The sequence below is a fragment of the Alosa sapidissima genome, chromosome 7 (assembly GCF_018492685.1).
Source record: "Alosa sapidissima isolate fAloSap1 chromosome 7, fAloSap1.pri, whole genome shotgun sequence".
NCBI classification, from domain to species: Eukaryota; Metazoa; Chordata; class Actinopteri; order Clupeiformes; family Clupeidae; genus Alosa; species Alosa sapidissima.
This window is the reverse complement of record NC_055963.1, coordinates 9,836,648-9,862,751: the sequence shown is the minus strand read 5'-3', so window position 1 is coordinate 9,862,751 and position 26,104 is coordinate 9,836,648. Positions and strand designations below refer to the sequence as shown.

At 43.9% G+C, this 26,104-nt stretch overlaps 1 protein-coding gene across 1 annotated transcript; it reads left to right on the top strand.

Annotated features, from left to right (window-relative positions):
* Positions 1-314: 314 nt before the first annotated feature.
* pard6b (par-6 partitioning defective 6 homolog beta (C. elegans)) lies at positions 315-25,467 on the top strand. Its single transcript, XM_042098740.1, has 3 exons — positions 315-697; positions 2,871-3,093; positions 21,379-25,467. The coding sequence occupies exons 1-3, from the start codon at positions 635-637 to the stop codon at positions 22,281-22,283; spliced, it is 1,191 nt and encodes a 396-aa protein (XP_041954674.1). The 5' UTR covers positions 315-634; the 3' UTR covers positions 22,284-25,467.
* The last annotated feature ends 637 nt before the right edge of the window (positions 25,468-26,104 follow it).

The following is a 26,104-nucleotide window of genomic DNA, read 5'->3' as shown; positions in this document are numbered from 1 at the left end:
AATTACATCAAGCTGTATGAGGGCATACATCCAATACACCACTGACTGCATTCCATTCAATTTTCAAGTTTTTCCCCAATAGAGATTAAAGTGAACATTGGAGTTTTTGTTTATACACCGTCAGCCGTATTTGTGCATATTTCTAGAGGCTTTTAGTTGTAGAAATAACACGGAGTAATTATGGGTATAATAAATGAAATGTAGACTAACCAGTTTATTATTTTAGTCTAGGATTTTAGTGTAACGTGCACGCATGACATTAGGACTAATCGGGAACTCGCGTTAGGCCCAGGCGTGCGCGCGCCTATTGGAAACGAGGCTGTAGCCCACAGCCGTTTCCTGGGTGCGTATAGCGTCATAGGCAGTGTAAAGTAGTTAGCCATCATAGTACACGGAGAGGCGACTATGTGGATAAGAGGACGGGGTAACGTTAGAGTTTTGGAGAGATTTCTTTGACAGGCGACACCGCTCTCGCAGTAAAAGCAGGCAAGCTGCGAACTGGAGTTGTCGCGTCAGGAAATAGTTGGTCACCTGGAATTAGTCTAATTTCAGTTGGAACAACGAGTTCGAGGCGGATGAGGGGAGCCCCCCGGGAGGGCAAGTGCGTGCTGTGGCGGGGTCCTGCTAGCGAAAGATGAACAAAAACCACCGAGTGCCGAGCAACCGAACTCTAAGCACCGTGGAGGTGAAGAGCAAGGTGTGTATTCGATTTACTTTCTCTTCGTAGTTATAGGTTTTTTAGACGTCTGTCCAACGTTAAATATGATACATGACTTTGTGGGAGTCTAGTATCTGGTCGGTGTGTAACATGTCTCATTTATGTAGGCTAAACAGGATTTGCTGTCGCTTGACTGCTCCTATCTTACTATCCTCCTGCCTGGTTCTGATCGTTAGAGTTGATTATTTAGCCAACATTAGCTAGATTAACTTCTTGATAGAGCTAGCCTAGCTTACTCTGAGATGAACAAGTAAACGCGAGAACAAGTGTCAAACAGGAATTGTTGTGGAGTGCTGAAGAGTTGCCAGGTGTTGTCACTGACATCGGGAATAGGTTCATAAGGCTTACTATAAAGGCAATAACTTAATCAAAAGTTTTTTTAGGGTTAGTCTAGGTATTAGAACTTCTTTAATAGATTGATTTTTTTCAGAATCACAGGAAGCGCATAAGCACGAAAGAGTGTTTTAGTTTGGCTTACGTTGACTTTCAAGATATCATCTATTAGGTAGCCCAGCTGACGGCTTCCTAACTTTATGTTAGAATAATTGTTAACATTAGTTAAATGTATGGCGTGTTGTGTGAAAACTGTCACTGTCAGTCTAAAAACGACGCTCGATGCGGTAACGTCACACAAAGTTCTGTAACTTTAACTTCAATGGATATGCACGGTCTAAAATTAATTTACATGTAGGCCTAAGTTATGATATAAATGGTTGAATGTGAGATGTTTGTAATAAATGCGTTATTTGCACGAAAGCCTCGCTAGAAACGATCGGAATATTTAACTGCGTGTACCAAAGTATGAATTCGAATTCAAATAGATATCCTCGTCACTTGCAGATGGCATGCGCAGGTGTCACAGCTCAGGTGATTTGGCTCCCTTCCGTCTAGAGTCTGTCCTCCTGAACTCTGGCCATTGCGTACTTTAAGAAGAGGGATATGCCTCAGCCTTTCATAGAGAATTCGCTCACCAGCTTGCCCTGTGTCGTTTTCTAACTAACGTTACTCATAGCACCAGGACAGTTTTACATTCTGCTGACTGATTTCGGGAGGTACACTTTTTTTTTTTTTATTGCCTATAGATTGTATTACATGGTCATATATTTTTTTTTTACATTCACCGTATTGTGACCAGTTTAAGATGCCATACATACAGTAGTAGCCTATACGCCTATCCTACAGGCTACATTCGCAAAGTAGATTAATGGTCTTAATGGTATGCACCAATGACTGTAAATAACTGTTGTTGTTTTTTTTTTTACCGTCATTGGTATGCAGTGTATGGTCTTAAAGACTTTACTTTAAGCACTGGAGTATTTAGCATAGTATAAATTGAAATGTGAGGAACTTTGAAATTCAGGGTGAAGGGAAGTATTGGTTATGGAAGAGATGCCAGGGTTGCTCCGTTGTTGGGCACTCTTGGCTATTTGGTTTTTAGCGAGTCTGTGTTTTTGTTTTGTTAGTCAGACAAGTAGTGTAGTACCACCATTATTCTGTCTTTACTGCTTATAGTCACACAATCATACCATTTTGCTTTTTTTTTTTTGATGCAAACGCTCAGAAGGGTTTTCCCAAGCAAAGCAGTTTGTGTAGGTGAAACTGTACGCCATCCTCAGACCTTTATTTATATGTCAATAAACCTGCCAGTGGTTTCTGTCTGACCGTTTCAAAGAGCTTTGTCAGCGCCGTCAGACCACTGTTACCTCCAGCCCCCAGCCGCCACCCATCTCTCTGCCCCCCATTGTATGTTCCATGAGAAGAAACCCTTGACCAATGACCCGCAAACACTCCCACCCCAAACCCACCATTTCCCCAGCGGCCTAATCTCTTTTTCCCCCTTCCCACTGTGCTCACTGCCATGATGTGTAGTGCACTGAAGGAACAAGCGCACACCAGCCACTAAATAGCAGCCTAACTTATTGTATTGCAGTGGGTACTGTACCTCGATGGGAAGATTTTTCATTTGTTGTTGTTGGGGTTGTTGTCTGTGACTAATTTCTTTGTCTGAGGATGGATGTGTCTGTGGAATATATATATATATATATATATATATATATATATATATATATATACTAGCAATATATTTTGTTTCTCAATTATAGTAAATACTTAATCTTTTTTCTTTGTTCATATTCTGTTTACACCTGTCCAGTTTGGAGCAGAGTTCCGCCGCTTTTCTCTAGACCGGTCCAAGCCCGGCAAGTTTGATGAGTTCTACGGACTCCTGCAGCATGTCCACCGCATTCCCAATGTGGACTTGCTGGTGGGCTACGCGGACGTGCACGGAGACCTCCTCCCCATCAACAACGATGACAACTACCACAAGGCCATCTCCACGGCGACACCTCTGCTCCGCCTCTTCCTACAGAGGCAAGGTAAGCACTGGGCCCATGTGAACAGACTGCTGGTGAGATTGTGAATCAGGCACCATGCATAAGCCTAGTTCCTTCATGCACTTTTTTGGATATTTTGTTGATTTGGAGATAACAATAGAGCCCTAAAAACCCTAGTGTTTTGTATCGGCATCATTGAAACAACAAACACACATATGATTTGTGTGGTACTGAGGTTTGAAATTTGTTTTTAAATGCTGCCTTCGAATAGTATCTCCGAATGCTGCCTTAGAATAGTATCTCTGCTTGGTCTACTTGGCAAAGACTCCTCTTGCTATCTAATGTGCCGTTATTTGTACAAGGCTGATCGTTCCTAAACTGTTCTTCGCACTAGTTTAGATGCCATTAGATGGGAAGGTGGTCTAAATGTGTCAGCAGTGTTCAGGGAGAGGGGAGCAGCATGTGTAGATGGTGTCCTGAACCACAGTTGGCCTGAAATTAAGTCATCCGAAGCCCCCATGGTGTTCTATTTTTCTACTCTGCTGCATTTGGCAGTTGTGCCCTAAGATATAGCACCTGGTGGGGGATGTCTTTTGGTGGAGGATGTTCAGCTGATATCTGATCACAACTGATCTAATCACAAAGTGTAAAGAGTGCTGGGTACTAGGCGGTAAGCCTCGCTTGTCTAGATGCTCAGGATTAAGTCAAGTAAGTTTTCCAGTTGTAGTGAACGTAATGAGTCTGAAGGCGTTTTAATCCGTGTTATTTTGTAGCATTAGTATTCAGCACAGCCATCTGTGTTTCACACATGGGTTCTCTTTGGTGCTGACATTTCAGCTATTTTTATTTCTTCTTTCCAAAGTCACTGCTTCTGTAGAAAGTGTGACAGTATTGATGTCAACTTTTTTTTTGTTTTATTTAGGTTTTTTTTTCACTGTCTAGTTATTCTGTTTTTTGCCTTGGCTTTGTTCGTATGCCAGTGACTGATATGTTCTTAATGTTGATGTCTATGATTGCTTTCTTGTTTCTAACTCTTTAAATAGACTCTGATGCATGGTTGTCATGGTTGTCAGAGTTGTGCAGACCTACCCCCCGAGTTTGTATTTTTCCGCTTGTTTGGGCCCCAGTGAGCTGTCGAGGTTGTGGGGCGCCTGGTTCTAAGCTGTCTCTGTGTACCATATGACCTATAGATGCTAAGCCACTTTGTCAGGAGGGGATTAGAGGGGTCACAGTTTAACGCCGTGTGGGCCTGTGTTTCAATTACACGCTAGACGCTAATGTCCCGCTGTGTCCTGCCGCTGCAACGGGTGTCTCTCACACACACACACACACACACACACACACACACACACAGAGAGGCTTCCACCCCTCCTTTTCCTAACAATACAGGGGATTGTCAACAGTTGAGTTCATTGAAAGGATTCTTTTTGCCTCTTTTGGGTCGCTCACCCATAGCCTCCTTGAATGGCCATGTTAGTATCTTGTTTAATTCTGCACATTGTGGTACCACAGGGTAAGCTCGCAGGATGTTGAGGTTAGTAGGTGCTGCCCTTTTAGACCTCAGGTGAGAGAATGTTCAAATTTGTAAATAATCTACATAAGTTTATGTGTTAATTGCCACCAGCGTTAATCGATAAATAGTTAAATACATGAGTCGGATCACACTGGTCTGTCAGCATCCATGTATCCACTCCCTGTAGGTGCATCACTGAGGTTAGCTGTTTGACCCGTGTTTTCACTGTGGATGGCTTCTTACATAATCACTGCTGGGGGGAGGGCTGAGGATGAAAGACCCCAGCTGGGGTGGGGGGGCCACCTATTAATCTCCACAGGACTCAGACCCGACTCGTTCCTCATGGGTCTTATCCTGTCGCCTGCCATGCTGCTTGTATCAGACTTTCCTGTGGCGTCTTTTTTCTTTTTTCGTTTTGCTTCTTTTTGCTTTCGCTCTGTAGTCCCTGGCTCTGATAGAAGCACCTTGGGTCTCCAGGTGACAGAGTTTCTCTCTGTCTCTTCTGTGTGACCATCTTGGTCTTGAGTGCTCTCCACTGTGGTCTGTAGGCTATTCTAGCAGTCACTCACAGATGCACAACGAGTCCCTCTTTACTTCTCTCTGTCCTTGGCATTTCTCTCTCTCTCTCCCTCTCTCTCTCTCTCTCTCTCTCTCACCGTGTCTTTTACTGCCTCCTTTGGCCTCTCCCACTTTCTTGATATATTTTTTGTTGGTCTGGGGAGGTGGTTGTTGTAGCAACTGGAGAGGCATTTTTTACTCTAACAATACTTGGATGGAGAGTGACAGCAGCCTCTTAAAGGACTCTGTAATGCAGATGTCTGGGATTTGGCTTGGCAGTATGAAGACTTGTGGTGGCGATGGAGCTTTGTGTTTTCTTTGTATTTCAGTTGTCACGCAGTATCTGAATAAATGCACTATGCAGTATTTTTTTGTTGTTGTTAAGAAGAAGCCATTCTTTGTGTTAGCCTTTGTATGTGTAAGACTAAATGACGTTTCATTGGAGTGTGTGTGTGTGAGTGTGTGGAGGGTTTGTTTAAATGTATGCGTGTAGGAGGATATGGTTGCAGGCATGAAAGCATCCTTGTTTGTCGTCTCTCTGCTGTTGTTTGTGTGTGTGTGTGTGAGTGAGTGAGTGTGTGTGAGTGAGTGAGAGTGTGGGGACCATTCAGTGGAAGCTGTTTTGCATATTGAAGTGGCCCGCGTAGCAGGCTCTTGGCCGTTTCTTTTTTCAGTAGCTACAGCATCCAAATTATACACTTTCACAAAGCCATTCGAAGCTTTTCAACAACACGTGCATGCAAGCACACACACACACGCGCACACACACACACTCATTCAAACTCTGTCTTTCTCCCTTGCACAGTTTTAGTTGACTTCAGTGGCACTTGTCTCGTGCTTGTTTACCTGTTGCCATGGGAGCCGAGAAGAGGCCCATGCTCAGTGGGATTTAATGACTGGGGATTCTGTAGGGAGCAGGTTGCCAGATGACATACCGATGTGTAAATCCATACACACACACACACACACACACACACACACACACACACAGACACACACGCACACACAGACATATTCTTAGAAACACATTAGACACTGATGCGCAAATTTGCATAAGTATAAGTATATATACTTTTTTGATCCTGTGAGGGAAATTTGGTCTCTGCTTTTAACCCAATCGGTGAATTAGTGAAATACCAACAGCACACAGTGAAAACACAGTGAGGTGAAGCACACACTAATCCCGGCGCAGTGAGCTGCCTGCTACAACGGCGGCGCTCGGGGAGCAGTGAGGGGTTAGGTGCCTTGCTCAAGGGCACTTCAGCCACGGCCCACTGGTCGGGGCTCGAACCGCCAACCCTCCGGTTACAAGTCCAGAGTGCTAACCAGTGGGCCACGGCTGCCCCACTTGCATGTTTGTAAACAAACTTCAGTACACACATTACCTTTCATGTATGCACCCACTGGCACAAATTAATTTTCATACATACTCACAGAGTCAAACACACTCCTTAAACACACACACACACACACACACACACACACACACAGACTACAGTCAAGCGAATTAGTGCATTAATATTCTTTGCTCAAGGTGTCTACATGTTTTGTCTTTGTCTACAGTCTTGCTACACATGCTGTCTGATGATGTGCATGTGTGTGTGTGTTTTTATGACTGGACGCATCCTGTTCTGGATCTTTCCGTGTCTTGCTGGCCGCCCTGATTGCTGCGTCATCTCTTCCCTGCTCCATGTTTGCCTTTAATTACACAGCCTTGTTTTTTTTGTTCATCGCCATGCTGAAGATTCAGCTTATTATTCTGTCATTCAGGCTGTTATTGCAGCCTCCCCTCTGACTCACTCACTCAGTCAGTCAGTCAAGCCTCTGTAGTGATTCTGCTGAGCCTGGTGGAACCAGCCACTTACTGCTGACCGCGGCCAGTCTCTATGCCAGTCTCGCTTCTCTCATCAATCTCTGAATAATAAATAATGTAGACAATCACATTTATTTCTCTTCCTTAATTCAGTCATTTGGTTCAGTGTTGTTAGTTCTGAGGCTGCCTGGTTATATTTTCAGAGCTTGGTTGTCCTGCAACTTGCTGAGATTATTACTACTAGGTTTGTTTTAAAGTGATGCTAAATGCTAGTAACTTCAAGCAGAGTAAGTTCCCCTTCCTCATTTATGGGATCTATTTCATCCCCGTAGTACCATTGATTTGGTAATAATAATGTTGTTTTATTGTAAGACAACCTGTTCATTTTGGAACATCTTGTGAACTGTAAATACAATGTTCCAAAGTAAATATTTGTACTTTTTTTTTTCTCACTTAGCAACAGTGCTGTAGTGACCACAGTTGGCAGTGTAATGTTGTTGACGGTAGGAGAGCTCTTAGTAAACATCAGGTACACTGTCCTAAATAATGAGAAGTTTTCTTTTAAAATTTTGTTCGGCTTGCAATCTGTTTTAGTCTTATGTCTTATAACATTTACAGCATTACAGACAGGTGGTGGCCATTTTGGTGTCCATGCTCCTCTGGTGGCTCATTTAGCCTGGCCAGAGGGCCCCTGACTGGCATCCTAAAAGGCAAGGGCAAGGGCAGGGTAGCCAAGGCGTGCCCGGGCTGTCGAGTGGAGCGTTGCCACGGAGACTGCAGCCATGTAAACATTCCCTATCAGGGCGGCGCTCCTCCCCTCCCTTGTGAAAGCGTGTGTTTAGTTTTCTGTATCAGTATGTGTATGCATGTGTGTGACGTGGGTGGGTGCCCGTGTGTGTGTGTGTGTTTACCTGTGCGTTGACATCGGAGCCCTCGCCCATAGTTTCAGTCCGGGGAAGGGTGGCTCAAGGATTGGTTTTCCTTCCAGTCAAATCGGCTGAGAGCCTAGTCTGTGGGCGTGTGCGGGTATGTGTGTTTGCTTGGGTGTGTGACTGCATGACAAATGCCAGAAGAGGGAATGCAGTACTAGATTGTGTAGATGAAGTGAATGAATGAGACTGAAGTATTAAATACATGAGAATCTATTTGCTGGTGTGTAAAGCTTGACAAGGCGTCAGAGGAGAAAAGGGGGATGGGGAGAAGAGAGCGAAAGAGAAGAGATGCTACAGAAGAGAGAGGAGAGGTGGTTAGAGGAAATGGTGATTGAAGAGAGGGAGAAATTGAGGCAGTTTGAGAGAGAGGGAGGAATTCATTGCAGAGGCAGTGAAAGCTAGGCCTCTGGATGGGGGAAGGGACCAAGGAGGAGGGGGATGAGGAGGGGTGTGTGTGTGTGTGTGTGTGTGTGTGTGTGTGTGTGTGTGTGTGTGTGTGTGTGTGTGTGAGGGAGAAGGGGGGGGGGGTAACGCTGTGTGGAATGTGGCCAGACTCTGATCACTACTACTGGGTAGATTAGAGAGGACAGCAGCCCATACACAAGAGTGAAAGGAATTAACCAGTAACAGAGCATGCAGAAAGAGAGGGGGAGAGAGAATGGGGAGGAAAGAAAGGCAGACTGATTGCAGAGGGCAGTAATGTGAGGGATGGATAGATGGAGGGGAAGGGAGAGAGAGAGAGAAAGAGAGGAAAGAAAGGACTGATTGCCAAGTGCAGTAACGGTTGATGATCAAGAGAGAGAGAGAGAGAGAGAGGGCAAGAGTTGGAGCTATATTTGGCTAACGCTGGAGAAAGAGTGGGCGTGCAAATGTACTAAGAAGTCTGTGACACAGGTTTGTCTAATTTATGGAAGAAAAGGTTTTATTCTGAAGCTTCCATCCTTCTCCGTTCAGCTCACTGGTGTTGACATTCTCAGAGAGATGGTGATGTATGTTAATCGAAAACAACAGAACTGTTAAAAAAAAAAAAAAAACAGCATCAACGACCTTTTCTGAGTTTCCAAAACTGTCGTCAGTGTCAGTCACAGCGTAAACACCTTCTTGATATACTTTGTTAAGAAAGTGACAATGTCCACGCTGAGAGAGTCCCAGCCCTGTGGCCGTCATGCCTCTCTGCTTATCATGGGCCCCGAAGTGAAGGGATTATTCACATAGTTTTCATGCACTTGTGCTGGACTGACGGGGCTGTTTCTATGGTACGTAATCTCCGTTATCGGGGCCCTGCTCGGGCTTCCCAGCACACCCTTGAGAGTCCGCCCAGGTGGCACACACACACACACACGCACGCACGCACGCACGCACGCACACGCACTCACACACACACACCCCTCATGCAGGTCTGAAATATCTCAGATGGATTAGGTGGTGCTGGCATCTCCTCTCATCAGAGTCGGGTGAATAGGTGGTAAAGGGCTGATGAAACCAGGAAAAGGAGAAGAAATGCCAATGTATCTTCTGTACAGGCATACTGTACATGACATTACAGGGGAAAAATGTGGGAAATATGCTTCGGCGACTGTTGAAATCACCTTCTAAAAGCCTCTGTGTGTGTGTGCGTGTGTGTGTGTGCGTGCGTACGTGTACATTGTGTGTGTGTGTGTGTACGTACGTGTGCGTGTGCGTGTGTGTGTGCGTGTGTGTGTGCGTGCGTACGTGTACATTGTGTGTGTGTATGTGTGTACATTGCTTGTGTGTGTGTGTGTGTGTACATTGTTCGTGTGTGTGTGTGCGTGCGTACGTGTACATTGTGTGTGTGTGTGTATGTGTGTACATTGTTCGTGTGTGTGTGTGTGTGTGTGTGTGTGTGTGTGTGTGTGTGTACATTGTGTGTGTGTGTGTGTGTGTGTGTGTCACCTCAGCAGGTCGTTTTGTCTCAGCAGACCCCGGGTCCGAGTGCTCGCTACAGGACAGGCAGAGCAGTGAGGTCAGGAGCAGCGTGAGCTTGAGCAGCAGTCTCCTGTCCCCAGCCAAGTGTCTCCTCAGACGTCTGAGTGGCAGGGTCCCCCAGCTAGGGTTCAGTCCAGACAGTGCTGCCCACCCCTCCTCCTCCTCCCCCTCTTCCTCCTCCTCCTCATCTTTCTCCTCCTCCTCTTCCTCCTCCTCCTCATCTTCCTCCTCCTCTTCTTCCTCCTCCTCCTCCTCCACCACATGCCCCTCGCCTTGGAGGAAGGGACCCTCTCTGTCCAGTTCGGCCCAGCGGCGGGAGCTGCTCCTGGATGACGGGGAGAGGCAGAGCGGCCCAGATTCGTCCCCCGCCGTGACAGGGAGAGAATAACGATGAGGGGAAGAGAGAGGGAGAGTGAGAAAATGGGAAAGAAACGAGCACTGTCAGCAAGAAAAGGGATGATGATGATGATGATGATGTATGTATGCGGCAGCCACAGTGACAGCAGACAGAAGGAGCACTTGTGCGCATGTGCGTGCACACACACTCGCACAATCACACACACTTGCTTTCACTCCCTCCATCACACACATACGCTGCCTCTTTCTCTCTCTCTCTCTCTCTCTCTCTCTCTCTCTCTCTCTCCCTCCCTCTCTCTGTCTTTTTCTTACTTACTTACACACACACACACACACACACACACACACACACAGACTTGACCTTCACCCAGTAAAGAAAGCTACACATGTTGCATGGTGTACAGTATGCATCTCTCTGAGTTCCGGCCTGTTCACCCTTGACCACCTGGCACTGCTCTGACTGAGAGACTAGTCACACTGGCATGACTCACCAAGAGAGGTCCTCCAGAAGTCTGCCTCCTCCTCTAACTCACTCTAATGCTGCAGCTAGTCCCCACCCCCCATCATTCTCAGCTTTACTTTGTCATGAAGGACTGTTTGTTATTACTGTTTTGTAAATATTTTCAAGATCATCTTTGTTCTCCTCAGTCTCTCTCTGTCTCTGTCTCTCGCTCTCTCTCTCTCTCTCTCTCTCTCTCTTTTTTTTTTTTTCTCTCCCTATCCCCTGCTTTATTTATCATAGCATAGATTGTCATAGCAGTACTGCAGAGGTACAGTATGTACGTGGAGCCCAGAATAGCAACACTTGAAGAATTCTATCCCTATTGAAAGTTTTTTTTTTCCTTCACCCTACATCCCTCTCTCTTTCTCTGTTCTTTAATAGCCATTTGTTACACCCTCCTTCCCCTCTACCCCACCACCACCACCACCACCACCACCACCACCCTATCGCTCGGTAACTGGAACACCATGGTACGCAGCGCACCATGTGGGAGCAGACCAGCTCAGCAGACAAGGAGCGAAAGCATGTGCTCATATGGAGAGATAAATGCATCATCTTATTAAATGACTATAGAAAAAAATCAGTCATCTGTAGGGCTTTTTGACATTTCATAAGACAAAGAGAGATATAGCCCATTTATGTTGGCTATTTACATTTTTTTAATTCATTGGTTATGTTTTCTCACAGTCTATAGGTGACAGGGTACAAGCCCTTGAGGATATGACTCAAACCCTTTCTAAAAATGGAAAGAATTGAACTCTAACTTTAAACCTAAATGTCTATGTCAAAGCTAACTGCCACCCAGTTACTGCATGTTCCTGCCCAGGATTTGACTTTATTTTACACAGGGTAGGTCCACTAGTATCCCTTTAGATTGTGTCAATGGTGTGACTGAGGTGGCACTAACCAGGAACCAGGACCTCAACGCCTCAGTGAAACCGCAAGGAAAGCCCTGGCTGCCTCACCACTAGCACGCTCCCAAGTGAGGCAGTGGTTGAGTTACCTGAGTAAAGTCGGTGTCATATTTACCTGATGGAGCTCCTCCAGTTCTCTCCTCCCCTCTACTACTACTACTACACACACACACACACACACACACACACACACACACACACACACACACCCCTCCTCCTTTCCTGTCTATGCCCAACAGTGACTAATTACACAGACAGTGGAGTATCATGTTAGTTCTGGTGAATAGAAGCAAGAGAGCTTCTGTTAGTGTCCGGCTGCTGTCTCTGCTGCGATCGCTCAGATAGCGGAACATTCTGGAGCGGATTGCCTGGGCCAGATCTGGTTGGGATCTGGGGCGGCTGGGTTCCAGTCAGCTGCTATCTGCTTGAGAAATGGGATCTGTTGATCCCCATTCCATAGTAATGCAAGGCTTCCAAGTCCCATCGGTTTTACCTTGACAAATATCTCTCTGGTTAAAGTAAACAGTAATTATCTACTAGTAATGCAGACTCCGGTAATGTCAAGAAATCCTTATGAGGGAGCAATAGCTTTGAGTTAGGATGTGACTTGAAATGACTCCAAAAAAAAACTGCACTTGTCATTGTGAAACTCTCATGAGTGAGTAATTGTTTCCAGTAAAACTGTAATGTTATTGTATTCCTAACTGCTAGGTTACTCATCTACCAATGTCAGACCATACCATAGCATCACCATGTGTAATATAGGTAATTTATCAATGTCCTCATATCATCATTTGCATTTGAACTTCAACCATAGGATCAATAAGTCAATAATAAGATCAATTACATGGCCCCTTTACTTTTGTAGTCTGAACCACATTTACAAGCAGCAAGAGGAGGCTCTTATTGATACTGACTGCAGAACCTCAGGGAATTGATGGTACTTAAAATTCAGTAACCAGTTGGGGCTTTTTGACATCAGATAATAAGATTTAGTAAATTATTGAGAGAGGGATATTTATGGTTGGCAATTTGCACTTCTTAATTGATTGTTCATGGTTATGGTTGGCTCCAGTCGATTTTCACTTCTTTGTACCCCTGAGAGCATGACGATGTCTGGAGATGGAGATTGTGTTCTAATAATATAAAGTGTATGACAATGAATGTGCATTCACAATTCAGTGTTGTATTTACAGTTATTCATGGCTGATGTTTTCAGATGAATTGTTGGAAAGACCATAAATTCCTTATAGGTTATTCACCTACTGTACCAATTTTATACCATAGCTCAGGTGTTAAATATAGGTAATTGATCCAGGTCTTCATTATCATTTGAACTTGAACTTTACCCAGTGGCAACAACAACAACAGATCATTTAACCCAACCCACTTACAAACTCCAGAAGCCTCCGAACCACACATACAAACAGGAAGTGGCATGTGTTTAGGAGGCTGTTATTGATCCTACCCAGAGGCCTAATAAAAGGTAAATGAGGAAATGTAATGTGACCTTTGGTGAAGAGGCTGAGGGCCCTATACATGGCGAGGCCAGGTAACAGTTACCTGTTGCTTCCCCCATCATCACATGACAAATCATGCCATGTTGGCCTCAGTAACCTGTAAGGCAGAAGCTCCGTTGTATTTGGACACCTGCAGCCCCTGAAAGTATTTCCATCATACAGTTAAAATATCTGTGTCTTAAAATAGAATGGTGTAGCAAAGGTTGAATTGGTTTGTTTACAGAAGTAGAATGCAGCGGGTTTTGCCTGGAATGAAGCATGCTTTGAGCATTTGAATTTGTGCACTGGGGTTTTAAGCACACAACTCTTTGCTGTTAATCAAGGCCCAAGGTATCGATTGCTTACTCAGCACCTCTATGTATCTACCTCAGCTAAAACAATATGTGGGTGTATAAGTAGGGGTCAGTGAGTGACCGTGGGAGTATAACTGGTTGGTTAATGTTTAGTATCTAAGCATGGTGTGTGTGTGTGTGTGTGTGTTCCCAAGTTCCCATTAATGATTAATATGCATCTCTGTGTGTGTTTGTTCTGAATTGGAATGCATGCCTGTGGGTTTTGTGTTTTCGTAATGAGATATCATGAATGCACCAGTTTCTATGGTGAGAGTATTAGGTGTTTTCAGGCATGCCAGTGTGTCATTTATGGTACATTCAGAGAGAGTGAGTGTGTGTGTGACTTTGTGTGTCACGTTGCAGCTATGCCATACAGTCATAAACCAGAATGACTTCAGGTTGCGTAAACACCGATGTTTGCACCTGCACTGATTAAACCCTATACTATGTATATGTAATGCGAGTGTCAAAAAGTGTCCCTCATAACAAAAAAGCTCATGCGACTAATTCATGCGAGGAAATTCAGGGAAACAGAATTAACCCTGCTAAATATACCGTATACTACGAATGTGTGCATGTTCGTGTCGGCATGTGTGTGCTTCTGGATATGCAGACGTGGATGCGAGCGTGTATGTATACATGTGTGTGTTCCAGGCTCTCTCCTCTCAAGAGAGGAAGTAGCTGTCTATATGAAGCCTTTATAAGTGGCCCTCAGGAGCTGTCCCCTCCACTCCCCATCTACATCCACTATAACCCCATTGTTAGTCTCTCTACTTTGATATAGGAGAGGGAGGGGGTGAGAAGAGGAGCGAGTGAGATGGGTGAAGGAGAGAGGAAGAGATGGATAGAGAGAGATTGAGAAGGAGTGAGAGGAATGAAAGGCTGTCTGAGAGGGGGAAAGAATGTGGGAAGAGATGTGGAAACATCCACACTGGTTTGTCGGCTCTTCTGATGCTTCTCCATGCCAGTCTACGTTTCAAAGGCATGTATGTGCGTGTGCTCTGTGTATGTTCCTAGAAATCCTGGTACTGAGTTGTGGCTTGCTGAAGTATCTGCAAGTCTGCAGGTGTTAGATAGTCGTTTATTTCATAAATCAACTGACATTTGAGTATTGATGGCCCTTTAAATACCTCATATAACATAAATCAGTTTTATATGGATATTATAATCCCTGAAAATGGGTGCACTTTGAACAAACAACATATATTTAGCTTCAATGACTATTTTCCATCACACTTTTTTACATACATAAATCATTTGACAACACTTTTGTCTACAATACCTGAGGAACACGGAAGAGTTTTACAGTTGGTGTGTTAATATCCTTCTGTCGGTCATTAGTATCTTTCTAGTTTAGTTTACTTTATGTACATCCAGGCTGGTTATTTAGCAATCCAGCCGGTGTGCAGTACTATGGGAAGTGCAGGCAGTGAGGAGCCCTGCAGGTTCATGCAGATACCCTTCATCTCATGGGAATCAAAGAAGATTGCTGCTCTTGGTGCACAATTGAGCTTTTGTGTTTGCCGTGTGTGTGTGTGTGAGGGAGAGAGAGAGAGAGAATATGAGTGGGCCTGGTTGATGTAGGGATATTTTTGACCCCAAATGCTTTCTTAGTCCTGAGCGCTGGAATTTAGAGAAGCTTGTCACTAGGTGCTGTTTGGTGACAAGCAAGTGTCTGTGTACAGTACAGCTCACTCTGTAGCTCGGCTCCAGGCCATATAATAAGCTTAGCAGGGGACTCCATTCACTCTAAAGCTGATGATGCATGGAGCAACTTTTTGGGCAATGTTGCTGTTCCCATTTATATGGACTGCGCTAGCTTACTTGAAGTCGGCAAACCAGTTTCCTGTTTGTTGACATCACTGTCATGATCATCCAATCGGAATAAATGGAAATGGTTATGTTGGTTGCCGAGCAACATTGCTCAAAAGCTTGCCCCATGTATCTTCACCTTAACAACCAGTTCATCTAGCAATTCCAACTCATAGCCTCACAGCAGGTGAATACCACTAACCTGTACTGTTTTGTGCAGCTCACCTGTCTGTGTTTGTGTTTCCTCTATTTAAGAATACATTAAAAGAGTGTTTGCTCATGTGACAACAAAGTTGTCTTTGAATGATACTGTTAAGTTGTAAAAAGTGTTTCCCTGAACAGGGCTGGACATCTCGTTTGTCACTGGTGTATTATTACCTTGGGGAATGTTAATAATTATTATGCTCAGGTTAACCATTGTCTTTTAATTCTCTCTCTCTCTCTCTCTCTCTCTCTCTCTCTCTCTCTCTCTCTCTCTCTCTCACTCTCTCTCTCTCTCTCTCCCTTTCTCCTGCTATTTTTGGTCTCTCTCTCTCTCTCTCTCTCTCTCTCTCTCTCTCTCTCTCTCTCTCTCTCTCTCTCTTTCGCTCTCTCACTGAAATTGAAATTGAAATTCAAAGTTGCTTTATCAGCATGACTGTATGGGAAAGCAGTGTTGCCAAAGCTATTGTTGATGGTTAACAACACAATAAGACCATTAAAGAAAATAAAAAATAAAATAATGAATACATAAAAAGTGTGTGTGTGTGTGTGGGGGGGGGGGGGGGGGGGGGGTATAGAGGATCTAGAATTACCGATAACAGAAGTAAAGAACAAGAGTAATAATAGGATGATGTGCGAGTGCGTACAGTATGTGTGTATACATTACAGATTGTTTAGGTTGAGTCCCTCAGATCCTTCGCCAAGAAGTATGCCCATTTTTTAATTGTTGTCACAATTCTGAAAATGTGGGATACCTGTTTGGAATTTAGAGAAGAATGTCCGTCTTAGATTTCCATACTTCTCACAGAGTAAAAAGAAGTGCTCCTCTGTCTCAACTATCTCTGCCTGACAGTGACCACATATTCTTAGTTCTCTTGGCAGCCAGGTTTTTCTGTGTATGCCTGTTTCTATTGCTAGGTTGTGGTCACTGAGCCAGGATGTGGCTCTGCTTCGTATCTCTGACCGACATTAGATACTCTGCCAATTCATATTCTCTTTTTAGGATCAGATAGCGATTCATTCTACTTTGGTTGGTAATTTGGTTGGTCCAATGCTCTAAATATTCTTCTTTTCCTTGATTCATTATGACCGCCGCGCAGCGAAGCGGCGGTCATATAGGTTTAGTCAGAGTTTTTTTTTTTTTTTTTTTTTTTTTTTTTTTTTTCTTTTTCGCATGCCCAAATTTCCGTCAATGATTCCCGGGACACTGAAAGACCGGGGTACACGAAACTTGGTGGGCATGTAACCCCACATGGATAGCATGGAACCATCGTTTTTCGTTTTGATCTGTAGCCCCCCCCGCTGGACTGGACCCCCCGAAAGGAGGGTAGGGCAGACACAGTTTTCTGTGAATATCTCGAAAAACCGTAGGGTTTAGGAGGACCATTTTTTTTTTTGTATGTTGATCTCAAGGGGCCATGTCAACCCATTCCATAACCACTCATTTCATGTATAGCGCCACCTAGTTAAACACAAAAAAGTAAAAATGAGGTGTTGTAATTGAAGGTATCTGTGACCTAACATAGTCAAAACTGCACGAAATTGGAAGTGTAGGATCATTATGACACCCTCTGTATGCATGCCAAGTTTTGTGGAATTCCGTTCATGGGGGGCCACACAATAAATTAATTTATGTTACTATACACCAACTGGCCTGTAGGTGGCCGGAGACAGTTTTCTGTGAATATCTCGAGAACCGTAGGGCCTAGGAGGTCCACCTTTTTTATGTATGTTGGTCTTAAGGGGGCATGTCAACCCATCCCATTACCACTTATTTCATGTATAGCGCCACCTAGTTAAAAATTAAAAAGCAAAAAATTAGGTGTTTTCATCACAATATCTCTGGCTGACAAGGTCAAAACTGCACGAAATGAAAAGTGTAGGATCATTATGACACCCTCCGAATGCATGCCAAGTTTTGTGTACTTTCGTTCATGGGGGGCCTTACAATAAAATAATTTATGTGTACATTTAGTGACGTACACCAACAAGGATTCCCGGGACACTGAAAGACCGGGGTACACAAAACTTGGTGGGCATGTACCCCCACATGGATAGCATGGAACCGTCATTCTTCGTTTTGATCTGTAGCCCCCCCCCCCCCCCCCGCTGGACTGGACCCCCCGAAAGGAGGGTAGGGCAGACACAGTTCTCTGTGAATATCTTGAGAACTGTAGGGCCTAGGATGACCAATTTTTTCCGTATGTTTGCCTCCAGGGGTCATGTTAACCCATTCCATGTGCACACATGTGCATAAACAGATACACACGCACACACATACATTCACAGTAATCATACGTATGACACATACTCACACAGTAGACATATGTACGCATGCATGCACATGCACAAACACACATACGCAGGCAAACACACAAGCACGCACATACACACACACACACACACACACACATAAACATAAATTTGTACACGCACACATGCACACAATTCAAGATTTTTTCCCGTCATCTACTCCCTGAATTTTTGGTCATTGATACCCGGGACACCGAACCACCGGGGTACATGAAATTTGGTGGGTATGTAGCCCCACTAGACTTTTACGGAAAAATTTAATTTCGTCCCCGGGGACCACCACCAAGGTATGCCAAGTTTCGTAGAATTTCATCCATGGGGGGGTCTAAAAAAATTAGGTTATGTGTACATTTAGTTACTGTACACTCATTGGCCTGTAAATGGCGGTGCACACATATACACATGCACACACACAGGCACCCACATACTATCGGTATTAGAACGGCCGATACATAATTACAAATTCAGTAGGATTAAAAGAAAGCCAAAATAAATATTCATCATCATCATCATGGCTGCATTTTCAGTATTGGCGAGAAGTAGTCGTTTGTCCACTAGATGGCGCATCGTTGCAGTGAGACGTAATTTTGTTGGAAGTTAAAAGTGGGTTGGAAAAAACAATGGACGCTTCATACAAGGACTGTAATTTACCGCAGCGAACATCTAATAAGGATAGGACGATGTTCACATGAAGTGTAATTCCCATTTCTTCTTGAAGCCGAAATAAATCTGAGGATGTTTATCGGACATGCTTGGTTTTTACTGCAGGTACGTTAATCTTGTAATATCAATAAGGACCTAGGTAATGTTACCGTTAGCGTTGGTTGAGTGATGGAGGCATTTGATTTATTGCATTTGTAGAAAACTATAAATGCGGTTATACCAAGCAAATGTATAGCAGCACTGTTTGTATCTTTCGACTGTCATTTATTGCACGTGCTACAAAATCATTCTGTGCAATGGAAGATTTACCAACGTTACACCGGTCTGATACAGTTTTGCCTATACATGCATGAGACTGAGACGCCTGTTTATTTTGTTTTAAGTGCGTGCAGGGTGTGAGAGGGGAATCGATGTGCTTTGATTCCAGCTTGGTAGTTGTAGTCTGTGAAATTAAAAAGCACGTGTGTGTGAAGTATCCAAACAATGACACCTTCATTTCATTATGGCTGCTTTAGCAAAACACCTTAAGCTACTGTGTAGTGGGTCCCATTTAGAAGTGGCTACTTCATTCGCGCTTTCCTTGACTCATGGAGCTGCGTGAATGTTATTACAACTTTTCGCCACGATATGACAGTTTAAGTCCGCTTGATACTGTAAGGCGTAAGCCATTGGTTTCCAAAGGAGATTTTATTTGTGTCGCCAGCATAGCCTATTGACAATTTATGTTGTAAATAGGCCTACCTTATAATCCTACCTGTAGCTTAGGGAAGCTAACAGCTTTCTATTAGGATCTAGTTTGTTAGTTACCGTTTTGTCATAACTCCCTGATGCATTTTTGCATTTAGAATAGCCAGAGCGTGTATATCTCAATCGGAAAATTAAACAATATCGGGTGCCTATGGACTAGGCTGGGTGAACCCAGCCTGATCTGCCCGCTATTTATTTTTTGATTTCTTAAAAGATTGAGCTTGGTCTGATGAAAGCCAGACTAGCCATGGACCTCAGTTAAACAATGCAAGGGAACATGAATCAGCCTATATTTGCACTAACAATAACGAACTTTGGCCCGTTAAAATGTGTATGAACAGTCTAGCGACGCATTTCATCAAGGCCCATTTGGACATGTCAGTTATTTGCACCACTGGTTAGATGTAAAACAGCGTTTCGTTTCAGACTAGGCTACTGTTACTTAATTTGTGCATTAACAATAACGTTTCAGACTACTGTTACTTAATTTGTGCATTGACAATAAAGTATTACATGAACTAAAGATGACTAAAATCTTATGTAGAAGAAGAAACATTCACAAAAAATCCATCCATCCAAAAATGACCTTTGTTTTTGATAGCTGTTGAAAACGGCATGGAACTCACAGAGATGTTTTTGTTTAAAAATACATAAAAAATAAATAAATAAATAACATTATGCTGATACCTTTTGCTTTTCCCAAATACAATGTAGCCTACAGGTGTAAGTGACCTTTCATCAATCCAGTTGCAATGGATGAACTGTGATGAACTGCCCTACTTGTGATTGTTTAGAGATTTTAAAGGTTTTATAACAATGCTACATCTTCTTTGGCTATTCTACAATCTATTCACCTTTTCAGCACCAGTAGGCTACTTTCTGTGCAGCCGCACACACACACTCAGGCATGCCAAACAAGCATACACAAAAGTTTCAAGAGTGGGGGATGGAGTAAAATATGGAGACAAATTGAAGTGTGATTTATTTTCGCGGAACGGATATACAGGACTGAGCGGCGGTCATATTTTGTACCGCTATGCGGTACATCTAGTTATTTTGTTGACTCTAATTAATGTTTGGGAAACAGACCTGGATTGAGCTTAATGTGTATTAGTTGTTGTTATTAAATAAGTTCAATACCAGCTGGCTCAGAGGACTCTTTTCAGGGTTCATCTCCTGGGTAAGGCCAATGGAAAATGACCTAACTCTGTCCTACATGCATTGTTGGGCGTTTTTTTTCTCTCTCTTTCTCTCTCTCTTTCTCTCTCTCCTTTCTTTCTTTCTTTCTTTCTTTCAAGACCTTTAATCCTGAGCATGATTTCCTCTAAGGTGAGAGTCCAGGTACTGGTAGCAGCTCAGTTCGATGAGTAACTCCCAGAAGAATTTTTACAACACTGATAATGGAGAGAAAGTGAGAGTGAGAGGGCCTCCACACCCAGCTGCAGTACAGGAGATTGCAGATGAGATTAGTAAAGTCAAGCATGGAAGCCTAAAGAGTCACGGACGCTCAGCTGGGGGGGGGGGGGGGGGGACAGCTCTCCTGAGCTGTCCACGCTAGACCAGAGTGCAGAAAACAATTACGTAACAACTAACTGTCTAAATGCATCTCTCTCCTCTCTCCTCTCCTCGTTTTTCTCTCGCACACACACTTGCTGTCCTCTTTCTCTCTCAAAATCAAATAAGCTCTACTGTTTGCCTGTGTCACCAAAGCAAAACAATAGACATATCTTTGGTCACTCTCTGTCTCTCAAATTCAAATTCAAAGTTGCTTTATTAGCATGACTGTATGCAAAAGCAGTGTTGCTGAAGCTATTGTTGATAGTACCATACAACAACATAATAAGACCATTAAAGAAAATAAAAAATGAAATAATGAATAATAACTATAACTTCTATAATTAACAGAAGTACAGAACAAGAGTAATAATAGGATGATTGTGTGTGTGTGTGTGTGTGTGTGTGTGTGTGTGTGAGTGTGTGATTGATAGATAGATAGATAGATAGATAGATAGATACTTTATTGATCCCCAAGGGAAGATTCAAGATTCAAATTTGTGTGTGTGCGTGTGCGTGTATGTGTGTACACATCTCCGACACAAATTTGTTTTAGTTGTTTGTATACAATAGACATACATTGCAGCGAAATGTAAGACAAACAAAGAACACTATTTGACCTTTCTCTGTTTTTCTCCCTGTTTTGCAGAGGAGGCCGATTACTCGGCGTTCGGCACCGACTCCCTGACGCGCAAGAAGACACCGGCAGTGCTGGCGGCGGTGCTCCTGCGGCCAGAGGCCAGCCGCAAGAAGCCGCCCATCATCATCAGCCTGCCACGCGACTTCCGGCCCGTCTCGTCCATCATCGACGTGGACATCCTGCCCGAGACGCACCGGCGCGTGCGCCTCTACAAGCACGGCCAGGAGAAGCCGCTGGGCTTCTACATCCGCGACGGCTCCAGCGTGCGCGTCACCCCACAGGGGCTGGAGAAGGTCCCGGGCATCTTCATCTCCCGTCTGGTGCCCGGTGGTCTGGCCGAGAGCACCGGCCTGCTGGCCGTCAACGACGAGGTGCTCGAGGTCAACGGCATCGAGGTGGCCGGCAAGTCGCTGGACCAGGTGACGGACATGATGATCGCCAACAGCCACAACCTGATTGTAACGGTCAAGCCGGCCAACCAGCGCAACAACGTTGTTCGCCATAGCAATAACAGCGGCAGTGGCAGCGGAGGGGTCACCTCGGGCAGCTCGGGCCGCTCCACGGACAGCGGCGCCAGCTTCTACGGCTACTCGACGCCCGGAGCCGCTGCCGCCAACATGACGCCCACGCACATCATCCAGAACTTCCGCTCGGAGGAGCTGGAGAGCGACGAGGACGACGAGGACCTGGTGATCGAGGCGGGCGGTGAGGCCCAGCCCATCCCCATGGCGATGGCGGTGGGGCCTGTGGCCAGCTGCAGCATGCCCTCGCTGCCCCGCTACGAGCCGCACCTGAACCTGCGGCAGCACAACGGCGCCATGACCAGCAGCGGCAGCGCTGGGTCCCTGAGCACACCTGACCGAGGTCTGGACAGGAGGAGCCTAGAGGAGGATGGCACAGTCATCACACTGTAGAAACAAAGAAACACACACACACACACACACACACACACAGACAGATTCATAAAAACACCTGTACCACACCATTCATATTCGTGCGTATACAGAAATGTTCGCTGTTGGCTCTGTTCTCTGCTCTTCAAACACTGCATTAATTGATGGTTAAATTGTTTCGACTGCACGCGGGACCCAGTCTTTGCATACATGTTCTTAAATCAGTAAGCCACATGTGCTCACACACACACACACACACACACAAATACTTGTAATGTGTGCCATAGGACTGATGATGCCTGTCTTTACACTGTGTGGCTCATGGACATTTTGTCCCCCCATAGTGACCCCTTAGGAAAGGCCCACTGGTACTAGCACTTGTGTTTTATTTATGTGGAGCGAGACAGTCCACTATGGTTCTTCCACAAGAGGGCAGCAAATCGGCTCCCACTGCACTTTGGGTACAATGATGGACGATGTTAGAGAGAGAGAGAGAGAGAGAGAGAGAGAGTTTTCCGGGCACAATGACTTTGTGACAATCTGCTGTCAGCATTTCAGACTAACACCCCGCACTTCTCTGGAAGTCATCAGAGTAATAGGTGCATCATGAACAAAAATCAGTTCCTGGCTCCCAATGTATGTAAGTTACCATAGCAACTGGCAAAGTGCATTGTCTGCAATGAAGAGCAAACACTACTGGGCCTTTAGCTCTTTCCCTCGCAGCGCTAGGCTCCATAACCACTCACAACATGTCTCTTACCTTCACTCTGATGGAACATGTTTTACTGAAGATTGTACATTTTATTTTCTCTTCCAAATCAGCAAATGTATGATTTTTGTTTGTTTTTGTGTTGTTTCTGTTTGTCGTTGTTTTTGTTTGAATAACCTTTTGTCCCTATGGGAGTTTAGTGAATGGGATAAGTATGCTGTGCGGACTCTGAAAGGTACCACTCCCCTCCATTTGGTTATTTTTTTTAAATGTGTTCGGAGGGACTGTCAATACATAGTTGTATCTGTCACCTTTTCCCTCCCTAGCGACAAGGGCTATATTCCTGCTTAAACTGTATTTGTTTTTTTCCTTAAGTGTCTATTTGTGATTTATCCACACCCTCCTTTTTTTTTACGATGCTCACTATTACGTCATTCCCTTTTTGTTTGCATGCCGACAGCCGTAAATAGCACTCTGAAGTGTACAGACATATTCACAAATGACGAGTGTTTTACTGCACAAATGCGTAGTATTTCTATTTCTTTTCTTTTTTTAACTAAGGCTGATGAAGGGGGTTGTGAATGTCAGCACTGTAATTATAACTGGAGTGCCTGGGCGATCTGGGTGACCCCTGTTTCATTAATCACGAATGAATTCATATTTCAGGAAGTCTAGACATCTCACTCACAGAATTAGCACCCAGAATTCCAAACCCACATGAGTCGACCCTCCTTCGGAAATGGAAACCTATTCCGACATGACTACCATTTCTTGCACTATAGGTTGTATATCTGACTTTGTCTCAGTCGGGCATCTTGCATGAGGGAGCTTTTATTTGTGACCTGGAGCGTGACCACCATTAGTTATTATATGCCTGGTTATGTAAGCCCAGTGTGGGTAGGAGGCACGCTCAGAGAGAAAGAGGTGGTGAGTGGTGTGACAACTTGAGTCAACACAGGCCACAGGCTCCTAATGAAACCGAGACCCAACCAAATGTGACTGGCCCTTGAGCACCCTCACAGTTTCACTGGGTGTCCACGTGCGCGAGGCATGTTCCAAAATGCCTACACTCCCTGCTGGTCTATGAGTCAAGACTTCATTCTCCATCTTGAGCAAACACACTCGCTTACACATTCACGCAGGTTCTCTGTCGTTAGTCTTTCAAGCAGATGTGGTACCTCTTGATGCATTTCAGGGGAAGCTGATTTTACTAGCACTATTTGGGAAGCTTGCCCGTTTTCTCTTTTATTTTTAATTTCGTGCATAACGGCTCAAGTGTCAAACCTTATTTGACTCATACATTCCAGAAGGTTTGATTGCTGCTCTCTTGTACCTCTCTCATACACAAGCCTTGTCTCATTACATCTGATATCATGTCTCATAGAGGGAAATAACTTTTGAAAAATATCCAAAGCAATAGTGTTTCATTTATGTTCAGCCTTAGCTGAAAGTAAACACAACACAGGATTTAAGACCTAGAAGTTGACCATCTGTATCCTTTTCAACACAAATGCCCTAGCCAATAGATTGTGACATCTCATTGACATTCTGCCTTGAATGTAGCGTTAGACAGTGGTCGCTGGAAGAGAATCGTAGATGTGTAACTGTGACCCGATAAAGGACTGGACTCAAGTAGACTGGATAGACCAGACTGGACACATCCTCCGCCCATCTATTCAAGGAAGCAGTGTAGGGCCGTCACTAACTTTTTTCAGCAACTCCTTGCTTTACATGTGGCCTAACCTGCAGACGTACACAATTAGAATGATAAAGCATCTGATTGATGGGATAAGGTACCATGTGGATTCACTGAAAAGAGCACATAAAGGACCCACTCTATCAACTGTTTTGTACACTAAGTAGGACAGAGGGCTTGGGGGATGCCCTAGTAAATGGTTGTGCATTAAATATACTCCACACGCGAATGACATAATGAATGGATTTTTAAGGAAGATGTTTTTTTTAATTTATTTTACAAATATTCTAACCACTGCACAAAACCTGGGGATCATCACCATAGCAAATGTATTTATTTTCTAACCACTGAGAAATGTATTTGTCATTATTTCGGCAAGTATATGCATACTCATTCATGATCCAATAAGAGAACCTTCTATCAACACTGAACTCAATTTATTTTTGGTTTTAAAAGCAATTAGGCAAAATTGCAAACCTATATGTAGACATATGAATACTTATGCTGTTTTCCATACTGTGAATTCTTTCATTTCTGTAAGAGATCTTATTGTATCAGGATACACTAAAAGGGGCTTTTAAAAGTTGTTTTGTTTCATTTTCTTTTTTAAATAATGAGCATTTTTTTTTGCTTGCCAGATAAATTCCAAGGTATAGATTTGTACTGGAAATGTCAGTATTTTCTTATCAATACAATATGTACATTTGTATCACGGTTAATTAAAATGTTTAAGATAATAAAAGTGTATAGTGCACATATAGACGATTCAAGCTGGAGAATAAACTAATGGTAGTAACTCACCAATTGTCTACGTTTTGTCTACTTGTAGGCCTAATGATTAAGAGTCCACAGACAACATACAAATTTTGTCATACATCCTCCTCTGATGAGTGTCTATGTCGGCCTTCCATCAACACTAAGGTCACAGTGATTCTTGTTGGCGGAATGATTTACCCAGTGCTCTTTGTTCTAGTGATAGTTTTTGAATCTTCTTAAAACTCATTTTACCTCATACCACACTAATTCATTTTCCTTGAGTCATGGTTAATGTAATAACATTGATGTCATTGTAAGTCGCTTTAGACAAAAGCTATGAAGTACAGGCCTAAACATAAAGTCAGTTAACTTTTGACTAAAAGTGGTAGAAGAGCGCATGGAGGCCTGTTACTCAGTGCATAATCGTGAACAATCTTTTTATGAATCAGTGTATCTATGTGTAACTCTCAGTGTTTTCGCCTGCAGTAATTTATGTAAAAGACCAAAGTTCACGGACAACTGTAGGCCTACACAGGTTATTCAACGTCACTAGCCCTACTAGCACTACGGCTCTGGCATAGCTGAGATTCTACTGCCACCCAGCGATGAAACCGTGTAGCAAAATTAGGCTACGAATGGTTGGATGCTGCCTGTAGGGCCCCAGGCCCCTGCACTGAAAAC